We start from the raw sequence: 14,684 nt of genomic DNA, 5'->3' as shown, positions 1-14,684 counted from the left end.
GGGGCCTCGCCTTGGCTGCGCTCACCGAGGACAAAGCCCTGGGACGTGCTCCCGGGCTGTGGCCATTCCATTCCTTTTCTGATGGACAGGGCACACTTCATAAGCTTCCAACCAACTTCCTGCAAGTGAATCAGAGGCCTTGCTAAGAAAGTGGAATTCCGGGCAATTAAATGCAATCTGAGCCTGGAGAATGCATTTTCTGAGGCTGGTTATACACCAGCTGCTTTCAATGCCATTCCATTCATTCATTCAGGGGCGACTTTTAGAATAGGCTTATTCTGGGGCTGCATTCAAAAGAAAGCCTCAGCGCCATCGGGGCTGGGCTGCTTGCTGGGCATGTGAATTGCTCAGCCTATTTATAAGCCTCCAGTGGAAATCCGCGCGGAGAATGGCAGAAGTCCACGGTGGCTCGTCTCAGGAGGCTGGAGTGAAGGCTTGGAGGCACGGCTTTACATTGCTGCCTGCTAGTCAGCTCTCCTGAGATGCCTCATCACATCTCCCTAAACCCCACTTTCCTGATCTGCTTAAAGAATGGAGGCAAAATAGCCAGAACATGAAATTTGCCATTTTAACCATGTTTAGCTGTACAGGTCAGGGGCATGAAGTATATGCACGTTGTTGTGTAAATGGGCTTAGATCAGAGAGGGTCAAGCACTCAGAACAGGGCCTGATCATTGGAGGTTGTTCAGGAAGCGGTGACTAAGTTTCTTCTTCTTCTGCATATTCTGTTCGTTGTCTTGTGCTTTTCAAAGTGTTTTGCCTGTTCGAGTGACAAGTATTTCTTGGTGGGGGCAGGTGCTAAACAGTGGATGACACAAAGATGAGGGAAAATGTGGAACATGCTACCTGCTTCAGGGGACTCAGAGTCTAATGGGCAAGGAGAATTTATTATTTATATATATGTGTGTGTGTGTGTATGTTTATATATGCTACATATGTGTATACGTACATACATATGTATATATGTGACGTGTGTGTATGTGATTATATGTACTTATGCACACAAGCGCGCCCACATACACTCACACAGGGAAGGGTACTGCCATAAAGGATAATGAATAAAACGCTTCAAGAAACCAGGAGAGAAGAGAGTGATTCCAAGGGGTGTGCAGTACGAAAGAAGCAGGGTTAGGTAGAGCATTTGTATGGAATTTGAAGACTTAAAGGTTTATGTTCATGGTCTCATCTTGAGTGATTGATATTTTTTTTCCCCATTTTCTGGTGGCTAAACTGAGGCTCAGATTAGCTAAGGGGACCTGTTTCCATGTCACACGGATGGCTAATGGCAGAGTTTGGGCTGATATATGGTGACTCAAAATCTAGGACTCTGGGGTCCTAGATTTCATCTGGGCTCCCGAGGTTGGCAAAATAGACTTCTGGGGAGAGTGGGGGTGCATGAGAAGGGGTTGGTATCAGTGATATCAGTCACGGTTTTCCAAAGTGTGACTTTTCGAAAGTCGCTGTGGGTGCAATGTGATTTTAGGGGGGCTACAGATGGGCACTTCCCAGATTAATAGCTGTGTACTGTCTTGTGCGTCGGAAATGTCAGGGCTGTGATTCTGTGGCTGTTTCTCAGAGTGGGTCTAAACTGAAGTGAAGGTCAAGTCCATGTAGGGAGCAGTTTTGAGTAAGTAAGAGAACATGTGTGCAGATCCAGCAGAATCTGTTGTGGACACCAAAGATTGTGGCTGGGAGTCACTGGCCCAGTCCTGTGGGTGGACTGGTTCTTTTATGGAGACTAAGGACTGGAGAAAAAATGGTGACCCAGCTGGCAGACCCACCCAGGTGCCCTAGTGCTCAGATGATTCAAGGTAGGTACCCCTGGAATGCTAACCGGCCTCTCTGGGTCTTGGTTCTCTTTGCAGATTGCTGACTTTGGGCTTTCCAACCTGTACCAGAAGGACAAGTTCTTGCAAACCTTTTGTGGGAGTCCGCTCTACGCTTCTCCTGAGATTGTCAATGGGAGACCTTACCGGGGGCCAGAGGTGAGCAAGTTGCTGGGGTGTATGGGGGTGGGGGTGGGGGAGCAAAGGGAGGAGGGAGGGCAGGAACTGGATATAAGAAATACTTCAAACAAACAAAAAGGCAAGCAAGTGGAGAAAGCTTTTCTTTATATGATTATAAAAGCCACAATATAGACACCTGGGAGAAAATTTGAAAAATCTAGAAAATGAAGTTACCTGCAATTTCCCCCACAAGAGATAACCACTTAATATTTTTGCCACTTTTCTTTTAGACTTTTTTCCAGTGTCGATCTCTGCATTTCAAAAAATAATGGCAATCATTATATACACGTGTATACATATGTGCATGTGGCCTTTTATTGACTTAAAATTATATTGTGACATATTTTGAATTTGTTATTACTAAAAAATGTGGTTTCTGAGGATGATATAATTTTTATTTTATGAATATACCATAATTTAATCAATTCCCTAGATTTAGACAGATTGTTTTCAGTTTTTCCCTGTTAGAACAAACCAAAAAAAACAAGCAAAAAACCCCTAACTCTGCAATGAATATCTTTTTGCATATATCTTTGACAGCATGTATCTTTGATTAAGGAAATATAGGTTTTTTTTTTTTTAAGATTTATTCATTTATTTTAGAGAGAAAGAGCATGAGTGGGGGGGGCAGAGGGAAATGGAGAGAGAGAATACCAAGCAGACTCTGCAGGACCTGATCCCATGACCCATGAGATCATGACCTGAGCCAAAACCAAGAGGCAGATGCTCAACCGACTGCACCACCCAGGCTCCGCTAAGGAAATAACAGTTTTAATCGAACCTTCTAATGCATGAGAAATGCATTTCTTTATATGCTTAAAGCTCTCAGGACCACTGTAAGAGATGTGTATGTGGAAATGCTATTTTGAAAATGGGTGAGTTGCGAGCGATTATGCTCTTTAAAAGGATGGTTCTCTTTACAGAGAGATCCATCCACTCCTTATCCTTTAAAGAGCAGCTGCTCAGTGGGTTGAAATGTTTCCCTCCAAATATTTATCTGTTGGAGAGTGTTTGAAGGCAGGGCTGGAGGGTGAAGAGAAGTATGCCAAGGGCCTCTACCAATTGCAGTGAAGAGAAAGTCTTTCTAAAATAAGAATGTAAGGGAGGAACATTGGATTCCATTTACAAAACTCTAGAAACCTGACACTGTCCATTTATCATAGGTAATGAATGTTTCTTTGATCTTTGATGATCTCTTTCTGGGGTTCTAAGCTGGCGGCCTGTGATCTGGCTAGCAAACATGCTTTATCTGGCCACATTAGTCTTTCTAAAAGAAAATGGACCAAACATTCAATAATTGGGAGATTTTGCATTAAAGTCTGGTTTCTGACTTCCCGAAAGGATCTGGCAGTGCCGGGCCTACGTTACTGTGTGGCAGCAGTTAGCCAAGGGGAGGCTGCCTCCATCAGGTGGATCCATGCACTCCCACGTTGTACCCCACATTCTCTCTTGCTTTGTTCATCTTGGTTGCATGCCTGGCTCTTGTAAGCATTTGAGTTGGCAGCCCCTGATCCATTTGAAGAAGGTGCAGGAGGGCACTGGTGCCTGGATTTAGAGTGAACAGCCCCGTGTCCCAGTCCGGCACCCATCCTGGAGGCAGAGAGGGGCTCTGGAGAAATCAGTTAGCTTTCCTGTGCCTCAGTCTTCCCATCTGTCAGATGGGGTTGAAAATAATCCAGGCCCTCCCTGTTTCACAACATCATACTGAGGATCCAAGGAGATAATCTTTTTAAGAAAGTCCTTACACAGATTGGGACTCTTGGTCTCTGAGATGGAAAGGTCGGGCTCTGCAGCAGCTGACGGCCGCACCGCGTATCAGTTGTCAGGCTGCAGTGGGAACCCATCCGCCGAGTGCTAAATTCAGTTCCTGGGGTCGTTGGGGGTGGCTGCTCACAGTCTGTGATCTAATGGATCGGAAGGCATCCCGGAACCTGCTTCTGAGCTCCTGTATGTCCCGTCTCTCTGCTCCAGGTGGACAGCTGGGCCCTGGGCGTGTTGCTTTACACTCTAGTTTACGGAACAATGCCCTTCGATGGTTTCGATCACAAAAACCTCATTCGGCAGATCAGCAGCGGAGAGTACCGGGAGCCTACGCAGCCGTCAGGTGCGTGCCCTCGGAGGCTCAGGGATTGAGCGGGAGTGGTTGGCTTATTACCCTTTTTTGAGTGTGTAGCTCACACTTTTTTGCTTTTGTTTTAACATCTGCAAGGAATCTCCTGCTTTTCCTCTTCTTTTTCTCTCCAGATTTTTGCCTTCTGGCAAAGCTGGCTTGCTAGGCTGCTTTGCCCAAACCTTCCCAAATGGAATTTCTAGAACAAATGTCCTCTGCACCAGGCAACCTAGGAGTCCTGTGTGCTTGCTGTGTGAACTTGGGCAAGTCCCTTACCATGTGGATTCAGTTTCTCCACTATAAATTCACATTTTGGAAGAGATACCACATGAAGTCCTTTCTAGTCTACGTGGTTATATAAACCACCTTCATTAGACTCAGTGCCATGAGGGTGGCAACTGCTCCTTTTCACCACTGTGCCCCCAGCCAGGGGCATGGCCCATGGGCGCTGTTTCATTATTCAGTATTTATTGCTATAACAACTCTATCCCCGACCTCCCCCACCGCCCTGAGTCAACTTGATGGTTTAAAGAACAACTAGGAACCCTGTCTCTCCATTCCCTGGGTTGGCTAGAGCTCTTCTGGCCATGCTTGGGTTGCTCCTACCGTGACATTTGGATGGCAGCTGGGCTGGGTCTGACTGGGGGACAGCTGCTCAGTGCTCCTCCACGTGGGCTCCCTCTCCATGAGATGCCTCTCCAGGCCCCTCTCTCCAGGAGGAATCCTCGACTTCTTCCACAGCAGCTCAGGGCTCTAAGGTGGAGGAAGAAGAAGCTTCCAAGCCTTCTGTGCTGGGCAGGCAGATAATGTCACTTCTGCCACGCTCTATGGGTCAAAGCAACCAAGATCATAAGCTCCATCTCTTGCTAGGATGGTGTGATGTGTGGATGGAAAGTGTGTGTCCACATGGTCATCTTTGGAAAGTAGTTAACGCAGACCTTCCTATGTAGACATGCTGCCCACGCATGCACACGCACAGCTGATTTCTCATTCTTTGCAGTAGTTACATTTCACAAAGTTGCTATGAGCACGGAGTGAGTGAATACTGAGACCGCGCTGCTCCTGGGGCAAATACAGGGCTCGAGCTCTGGTCACAGTACTGGTGTCAACTGATTAATATATAACCTTGTGTTATGTATATTTCTGTCCAGAGACACCTCATTTAAAACATCCCGTTGACTCATTCACATCAGACTCACAGCCAACAGTGCTGTGACTCATGCCTGAACGAAGCCTATCTAACACACGCACTTTCTCCGTAAGGCACATCACAGCCTTCTCGAACTCGGGAACCATAGTTAGCACGTTGGGCCATTTTACACAGTGAAATCACCAACAAAAAGGTCAAAAGTGTGAAAAACATGGACGATGCAGGCCGTGAGAAGTACACCTGTTTACAGCATGAGAGTGGAAACAAGAAGGCAGGGAGGCGGCACCCCCTTCGACCTCAGGTGGGAACGTACGTGCTACGCTGGGGGTGACTCAAATTTTTTGCCACTTTGCAAATGGACACAAATGACAAGGAGAGTGAGTGCCCGGGTATTGATTTTGGGGCTACAAATACATTTTAGTGAGCAGGAGAATTTATAATACAGAATCTGTGAATAATGAATACATACACATATATATATATATATGTATGCATACGCATTCTTTTTTTTTCAGTAGACCAGCCTGGGTTTTTGTTTGTTTGTTTTCTTTTGTTTTTGTTTTTTGTTGTTGTTGTTGTTGTTGTTTGAGAAATTTCAGGTGACCCAACCGGTACCAACACAGCTCCTGGCACATTGCAGGAATTTAGAAAATATTTACTGAATGACTGAAGGAACATCCTGTTACTTTTCAGGGGTGCAGCTCACCCCGATCTCATTGCCTGACCCCTGCCAGCTACTCATTAGCCCACATAAGTGGCTGAGGGGGAGGTGGCGCCTTCCCAGGATATAATTCACCTCCCTTTGGGGGAGCACAGTTTAATCTTATAAGTCAATTTATAAGCTGTGAGAGTCAGTTGGTTCCTGTGGCCTCCTCAACATCCCTTCGGGGCTTTCCCCTAATTCTCTGGCAGCCGAAATGTGCACATGGAATGTCTCAGCCAGGCCGTAAGCGGATAGCAGATCTAGATGAGCTCTCTGAGCTGACGGCTCGGTAGGCTACAGCTTACGTCAGAGAGGGAGAGGAGGTGAGCTCGCTGGGCGTGGGTCTCAGCACCTGGCAAAAGCCTGGGGTAAGGCCAGCCTTGGGGATGGCACCTCTCACTGCCCACGTGTGCCATCCTTCTCTCTTTCCCTCTTTGATAAGGAGCCTCTTTCTCACCGTCTCAGCCTTAGATGTCGTTTTCATGCCGACACACTTTCCCCATGACCTTAAGCACTGCGTGTTTATACAAGCCCACCTTGGAGGACTACAGAAAAGCCAGGGTCACCTCCCCCTGGTTTCCCTTTTGGTAAAATAATATCCACCGAAGGAATGGTGGGGCCCTGCTTGGGGTCGGGTCTGAAATCTGTTCCAGTTCCCTAGCCTTCCCCATTTAATGAAGATCTGAGTTGATGGAGAGCTCGGTAGTTCTAGAACATTCCTTCGCTTCTGTGGAAAAACATGCCAGGGTGTGACCGTGCCCTGGCCTGTGGTTGTGTCCCGATGACGCTTTCTGTGTACCGTCTGGAAGGCTTTGGCTCCTGCTCCCTGGTGCGGCAGGACCAGGTCTCCTGCCGGAGTGCACGTGTCCCCTCACCCCTGCAGCGTCAGCCCCGTCAAGGCCAAAGGCTTCCATGTGACGCATCCTTCTTCTTCTCTTGTGCCACAGACGCCCGAGGACTCATTCGGTGGATGCTGATGGTGAACCCCGATCGCCGGGCCACCATCGAGGACATCGCCAACCACTGGTGGGTGAACTGGGGCTACAAGAGCAGCGTTTGTGACTGTGATGCGCTCCACAACTCCGAGTCGCCGCTCTTGGCTCGCATCATCGACTGGCACCACCGTTCCACAGGGCTGCAGGCTGAGGCCGAAGCCAAAATCAAGGGCCTGGCCAAGCCTGGGACCTCCGAGGTCATGCTGGAGCGGCAGCGGTCCCTGAAAAAGTCCAAGAAAGAGAACGATTTTGCCCAGTCCGGCCAGGACTCGGTGCCCGAGAGCCCATCCAAGCTGAGTTCCAAGAGGCCCAAAGGGATCCTGAAGAAGCGAAGCAACAGTGAACATCGCTCCCACAGCACCGGCTTCATCGAAGGCGTCGTGAGCCCTGCCTTACCCTCTGCTTTCAAGATGGAGCCCGACTTGGGCCGGACCGCCGTGCCCCTCCCAAGCCCCCCTGAGGCGGAGGTGCCGGGCAAGCTCAGCCCCAAGCAGTCGGCCACGATGCCCAAGAAGGGCATCTTGAAGAAGACCCAGCAGAGAGAGTCAGGTTACTACTCGTCCCCGGAGCGCAGTGAGTCTTCGGAGCTGTTGGACAGTAACGACGGGCTGGGCAGTGGCCTCCCTTCCCCCAGCCCCCCGGACCCCACCAGGGGGACGTCCCACGGCCTCTCGTGCCGCAGGAAGGGCATCTTGAAACACAGCAGCAAGTACTCAGCGGGGACCACGGACCCGGCCCTCGTCAGCCCTGAAATGCCCACACTGGAATCCTTGCTGGAGCCCGGCGCCCCCGCCGAGGGCCTCTCCCGGAGCTACAGCCGGCCCTCCAGCGTCATCAGTGACGACAGCGTCCTGTCCAGCGACTCCTTCGACTTGCTGGATTTGCAGGAGAATCGCCCTGCCCGCCAGCGCATCCGCAGCTGCGTCTCTGCTGAAAACTTTCTCCAGATCCAGGACTTTGAGGGGCTCCAGAACCGGCCCCGACCCCAGTACCTGAAGCGGTACCGGAACCGGCTGGGAGACAGCAGCTTCTCCCTCCTCATGGACATGGACGATGTGACTCAGGTCTACAAGAAAGCGCTGGAGATCTGCAACAAGCTTAACTAGCTCCCCGGGGGTGGTGGGGCTGGGTTGTGGGTGGGTTCGGGGGAGGCGTGGGAGCAATGACTTGTGCTAGTGAGCTGGTTACCTCTTTGCTGGCCTGTGACAATAGGCTGAGAAAGGATTGGTGCCATCTTAGTTGGCCCAGTTTGCAGCCTTGAGCCAACACCTGAAAGGGAGAAGTGGGCTCTCTGCCAGTCCTGCCAGCTGCCAGTCAGAATTTGGGTCCTAATTGGCATTTACTTTGTGGCACCTCCTAGAGGACCAGCTGTCCAGGGGAGGTGGTCTTGGCCAGCACGAAGAGGGTGGGGAGGAAGCATATGGGAGAGGGAACATATCCCTAAAAGTCATCCAAATGCTTCTGGAGGAAGGGCAAGAGAGACTGGGGCCATCTGCCTTGGATGAGCTCAGAACTTGCTGCTTCCCTCCTCACATGAGCTGGCTTGGTCTGACTGCATGGGGTTGGCAAGTCGATTTCAGCCACCTGAACTTGCATCGGTGATCGGTTGGTAGTGGCTGCTGGGTGTGCTGCTGTGAGTAGCCTAGGCGCATGGGAAGGAGTGCTGTGATTGAATAGCAATGGCTGCCTTGGGAAAGGGAAGGGGGGCAGTAGCACTCATGCCATGCGGTGGCCATCCTTGACATGGCTAAGCCTTGAAAGTGTTGGGTTGAGGCATCCTGTGGGATCTATGCTTGTCTTTCATGCCACTCATGTGGCCTTTGTTAATTTGCTACTCTACCTGGAATGGAAGACAGGGTCTCGGGCAGAGTGAGAATGCTCTGAACACCGCTAAGGACTTAAGAGTCAGCCTGTGGTGACTTTTGGGCTTCTTGCTGTCTCCCACTTCTTTCCTGATGTCTGCCTTGCTCTTCAGCACAATCTCCTGAGGATGGACAGGGAAAAGAATGGTGGTGTCAGAGGTCAAAACTCTGGTGTGTAACAGAGCTTGGGACCCTCGTGGTTTTTGTGCAGATGAATGGAAATTGATCCACACCAGCAAGAGGGCAACTTGTCAATTTCTTTAACATCTCACTGTTAACTGGAATGCTGCCTCTTGGGTTCTCACCTGCATGAATCAGATGTGACGCTGTCCACAGTCTCCAAGGAGTAACTGGCTCAACCATTTACTCTGTTTACTAATAGCAAACGGTTTCCCCATCCACCAAGTGTAGAATCCACAGAGGCGGGCGAGTTTGCTTCTAGGGAGTTAGTGTGTAGGTGGGATATTTGGATGAGGAAAGGAAGGTAGGCATAAGGTGCTCCCCCCATATCTAGGGATTCTGTCATGGGTTTGAAGTCCTAGACTCTGGGGGAAAAGAAAGTTCCACCCATTCAAATGAATAAGGTGTTGAAAGAGCACAGTGGGTTGGGAGGAAGCATACAGAAGAGGGAATATTTCCCAAGAAGCCATCTAGATGGTTCTGGAGGAGGCAGGAAAGAGGTATAGCAGGACTCTTATCATAAAAAGTAATATAACTAGGTATTCAACTTCTAGACACCCAGATTACAGGTGATAAGATGTCAGTCCCACAATGGGACATCTTCAGATACTGGGTTTGGAATTCATGGTCTCATTGGGGAATCTGGGATGACTTCAGATCCTACTGGCCTGGGCAAATTGAAAGCCTTGTTTCAAGATGGTCGACCTCTGCTAGCCACAAAAATATATAAGGAGGACTAGTCTTGGGGGGCGGGTGGGTATTTTTGGGAAAACCAGCAGACAACAAACAGTTATAGGGAGATGCGAAAGAATTCACCGTAAGGCACTGAGAACATTCATTGGAGTGAAACTGTCCTTTTCCTAAGGAGATGGTTCCATTTCTCCCCTTGTCACTAGCTCTGGGGTTGTGGCTTTGTGCACGCCTTCAGGTCGAGCTGAGTGGTGTGTTATGGGAAGCTCCTCCGTTTTCTTTCTTTCAATTGCACCTCCTTCCTGAGCTCCAATATAGGTTCAAAGGGAAAAAAACTCTGTAGATAGCAAATTGTGTGTGTGGGAAGTGTGGGTGTGTGGAGGGCATCTTGCAGCCTCCAAGCTCCCCATTCCTTGTCTCATTTTATGTGATCTGTTCCGGACAGCACGTATTGCCCCACCGCTGGTCCTGCATGCATGGCAGCTGGCCAAGTTCGTAGCTGTCAATACGCCTAAGGTATAACACCTACCTACTGGGTGATGTGTTTTTTCCTTTCGCCAAGTGATTGTGTCTGTTTAGTATTTTCCATCCTTCTAAAATGACACTATTAAGGAAAATCATTCTATTTCTCCCCTTCCCCCCGAAAAACCCCACACATGCATGTTCTCTTTTGTCCGCCAACCCAGACAGTGGATTGTGGCAAAGACCGTCCTCCACTCAGAGGCCGAGGGTCTGAGTTGAGTCCTGCTGTGCTGCTAACTAGATGGTGGCCTGAGGCACCTGCAGTGTTTGGGAAGCTAAGTTTTCCCTTTAATGAGAGCTGGAGGGGGGGGCGACTAGCCCATCTCTCAGGCCCCCTGCCTGCTTCTGACATTCTGCTAACATCCTCTGATTCTACATACTGTGTTGACTCTGTCCTTTCAAGGAAAAACCTGGACTAGAGACAAAAGCCCTGACGCGTAGCTCCCTGCTTCCTGATTAAGTGCTATCATCCCTACCAGCCAGTCCCCAACCAAGGAAGTCATGCTTGATTCATTTCCATGGAATTACAAGTGAGAGACACTTTTATGACCTGTTGGACCAAGCAGGAGATTCCATGTCAGCTCTCCTGGTCCTTTCCTGGCCTCTGTGGGCCTTTCTGTGTCTTAGTTTACACATCTGCCAAAGGAGTAGAATTATACTTCTTTTTACAGGTAAATTTTAAGGCATGATCAGTTTTCAGGAAGTGCTTCAAGACCCTAGGTGAAATGAAAATGCTAAGTGCTCCCTGACTTTCCATCCCTGTTATAAGGTGCTGCTTCTTCAGATGATGGGGAGCACTTTCCAGGGGAAATTCAGGGGAGTGTCGCCCTGGCCTGCTGTCTTGAGTACAAATGTGAATGATCAACTGACTGCTTATTGCCAAACTGGAGATGTTCTGTAGGGATTTACTGGCATGGTATCATTCCTAGAAGAAAAAAAAAGAGAGAGAGAGAGAAAAAAACTTGACTGCACATTTTTTTTTTTTAATCCGTGTTGTGACTTTTATTTAATTTCTATTTTTTTTTTGTTTTGGTAATAAAAAGTTGACTTTTTTATTTGAATTTGTCTTTTTTTTATTTATTGGTCTGAAAGACATTTCAAAGGTATTATAATAATATATTGGTGTAATTTAATTGGTGCAACATGCTTTATGGCTCCAGTCAAAATTGGTTTTTGTTCATTTGATTGGTTTGAGCCCAGAACAGCCTACAGGGGGGAAAAAGCTGGATAACCACCCAAAGTGTTTGTATTTTCATTGGAAACTGACTTTTGTTCTGTTTTTCGTTTCGTTTCGTTTCGTTTTTTTTTTTTTTTTTTTTGGTTTTGTTTTGTTTCCGTTTTTATTTTTAAATTAAATAAATTGCAATGAACTGAACTGAACTGGGACCTTGCTTCTTTATTTGGTTGTTTTCCTCTTAGTTAAGGAAGTAAGTGACAGAGTGGGTATAAGTAACAGAAACCCACCCTAGCTAGCTCAGGCACAGAGGGGGAATTTATTTGAAGTTTTTGGAAAAGGAAATGCAGCTAGCAGGGCAGCAGGAACGAGAACTGGAGGAGGAGGAGCCGAGAGAATGACAGGCCCCTTTTTCTGCTCCTCCTTGCACACTGGCTTTCTCCTCCTCCTCCTTTTGTAGCCTAGCTTTCTCCCTGATTTTATGACCCACCTTGGTTTACCTCACAGCTTCCAAATTTACATGTTCTCAGTTCTGAGTTCCAGAAGAGACGACTGACTGGGTTCCTTCAAACTGGACTAGAGACAGTATTGAAAGTTAATAGCCAGTCATGCTCTCTCGTTCTGGTTCAGCTCCCTCTGCCTGTCCCTTCTTCGGCAGCCCCCTCTGTTCCCAGGGCAGCCAGGCTGCTAATCTGATTGCTCAGAGTCCAAGATCAATGGGTATTATTTCCCAATGGGAAAAGCCACTGCCCTGCCTCTGATAAAATGGCACCCTGAGTCCCATTTTACCACTATTCCTTGCATGAACAGACCCTCCAGGAAGCTCTTAGAAAGAGGGATGAATAATAGGGTAAGACTGGATCCCAGTTACAATAGCAAATGACATCAAACCCTACCCTAGTATCAAACATTAGAGTCACGCTCTGTGCTGAATAGCAGTGTTTGGGGATCCGTGTAAGAAAAGTCTGACTTTGCAAAGAAATTGCAACTTACACCCCTTATCTGGTCTACTGGGAGAACATCTGATACAGCTTGTCACATTTAGCAATAAAACCACAGGACATCCAGTTAAGCAATGGATGATTTTTTAGTATAAGTATGTCCCATGCACTATTTGGGTCATGCTTATACTAAAAAAAAAAATTATTTATCTGAAATTCAAATTTAAATGGGCCTCCTGTATTTTATCTGGGAACCCAATCTGATGGAGCTTATTTGGCTAAAATGACCAGACACCTGATAAGGTTGAGGGTTGGGGAATGGATGTTTATGATGTGGCCTGCCAAATTAGGACCCGTCTGTCTGTGCCTCTCCAGCTGGGCTGCAGTGGGAAGAATCTCAATTCCGATTTGGACTTGCTGATTGTTAATGAGGCAAACTGCTTCGTGTCTCTGTGCCTCTGTTTTCTCATCTGTCTGATGGGTACATAGATTGCTACCTTTACCCAACTTTAATGGGTCCATGAAGAAGGAAAGAGCTAATTTCTACAAAGTTGCCTTGAGTGTAAAACTCATTATGAATGGGAATCCGTAATCCTTTCATTACAGAGCAATAGTCACTGAATATAAGGGATAGGGAGGAAATAGGAGCAGCTGGAGGGGCATGGCTTACATGCCAACTGATAGGTTGGTGAGGTTAACGAGAAGTGGTCACTTTAAGGAGGAAGATTGAGAGAACTAATATTTATGGAGCTTCTTCAGGGTGCGCACTTCATCCTTATTCAGTGGCGAGTAGAAGAAACCCAGCTCAGACCATGTGAAGTAACAAGACAAATTTACTGCTTCATGTAACTGAGAAGTCTAAGGAGTATGTCTCAGGCACAGCTAGATCCAGGGGTTCACGAGATGCCATTGGCCTCTTTTTCACTCACTCTCCCTGGATGTGGGTTTCATTCCTAGGCAGGCTCTCTCCACATGGTGGTAAGATAGCTTCTGGTAGTAGTGGTGTTATAAGGTCCTTTAAGTGTGTGATCCTGAAGTCAGAGAGAGATGCTTACTATCCCAGCATTTATGTGCCAAGGAAGGAGTGTGATTGGCTTTGCTGGGGGTCACGTGTCTCTCTCTTGCCTACTCGTAGGGTCCAGATGGAGAGATGCTCTAATTGGCCCACCTGGATCATGTGCCTACCCTTGTGGTATACTTGAATGATCGCTCCTTCAGTATCACATGAAGTCAGGGGAGGGCGGCTCTGCCAAAAGAAGGGATGCAGAGCTAATGAAACAAAGTTAGACCTTTTGGGCCTCGATTTCGTCATCTATAAAATAGCATTACATAATCCCTGGCTTTCAGAGTTCTTTCTTTCTTTCTTTTCTTTTCTTTCTTTCTTCTTTCTTTCTTTCTTTCATCTTTCTTTTTTCTTTTTTTCTTTCTTTCTTTCTCCTTTCTTTCTTTCTTTCTTCTTTCTTTCTTTCTTTCTTCTTTCTTCTTTCTTTCTTTCTTCTTTCTTTCTTTCTTTCTTTCTTTCTTTCTTTCTTTCTTTCTTCTCTTTCTTTCTTTCTTTCTTCTTTCTTTCCTCTCTCTCTCTCTCTCTCTTTCTTTCTTTCTTCTTTCTTTTTTAGTAGGCTCCATGCCCAGTAGTGGAATCCAACATGGGGCTTGAACTCATGATCCTGAGATCAAGACCTGAGTTGAGATCAAGAGTTGGATGTTTAGCCGACTGAGCCACCCAGGTGTTCTGACGTTAGAAGATTTCTAATTTATACCGATAGTGTCAGGAAAGACAACAATATAAAACTATAGAGAGCAGATATATTCGTTAGGAAGATTTTAGTTGTCAAATTAGTTATAATATGAGAAAATCCAGCTGAAACCGGTTTAAGCACAGAAAAGGTTTTATTAGCTCATATACCTTGAATTTTAGAAATAAGGTAGATTTCATGGTTACTTAGATCTAGTGGGAAAATGGACAATAAACAAACAAATAACCCCTCCCTAAAACAACAGATTATAGTAAGTGCTATGAAGGAAATGGACAGGGTGCCGAGATAGAGAATTAAGGGAGGAGGAACCTTTTGCAGAGAGAGTAGTCAGAGAAGCCATCTCTGGAGAGGTGACATTTGGGCAGAGATTTGAAGAACTAGCTATATGAAGAGTGAGTATTCTAGGCAAGGGGAACTGTATATACAAAGGCCCTGGGGTCTTCAAAACAGAGCTTTGTAGGGTTAATTTCTGGTCCATTGGCATAGGACAACCACGGTTCAGGGAGTGTGGTGTTTTGCTAAACATATGTGGCCAAGTTCTCACGTGGACTGGCTATGATCATCTAAGACTTTGTGTAGCCTTAATTACAAATG

At 47.2% G+C, this 14,684-nt stretch overlaps 1 protein-coding gene across 1 annotated transcript in view; it reads left to right on the top strand.

The window, feature by feature from the left end:
* NUAK1 (NUAK family kinase 1) overlaps nt 1-11,593 on the top strand; it is a 72,325-nt gene extending 60,732 nt beyond the window's left edge. Inside the window, exons 5-7 of the mRNA XM_036106544.2 lie at nt 1,866-1,985; nt 3,978-4,110; nt 6,917-11,593. Coding sequence (XP_035962437.2) covers nt 1,866-1,985; nt 3,978-4,110; nt 6,917-8,070 — 1,407 coding nt within the window. The 3' untranslated portion in view covers nt 8,071-11,593. The remainder of the gene's footprint in view (nt 1-1,865; nt 1,986-3,977; nt 4,111-6,916) is intronic.
* Nucleotides 11,594-14,684: the final 3,091 nt, after the last annotated feature.

Source organism: Halichoerus grypus, chromosome 6 (genome assembly GCF_964656455.1).
Source record: "Halichoerus grypus chromosome 6, mHalGry1.hap1.1, whole genome shotgun sequence".
Lineage (NCBI taxonomy): Eukaryota > Metazoa > Chordata > Mammalia > Carnivora > Phocidae > Halichoerus > Halichoerus grypus.
The sequence above is the reverse complement of the archived record's forward strand: the minus strand, read 5'-3'. Positions and strand labels throughout refer to the sequence as shown.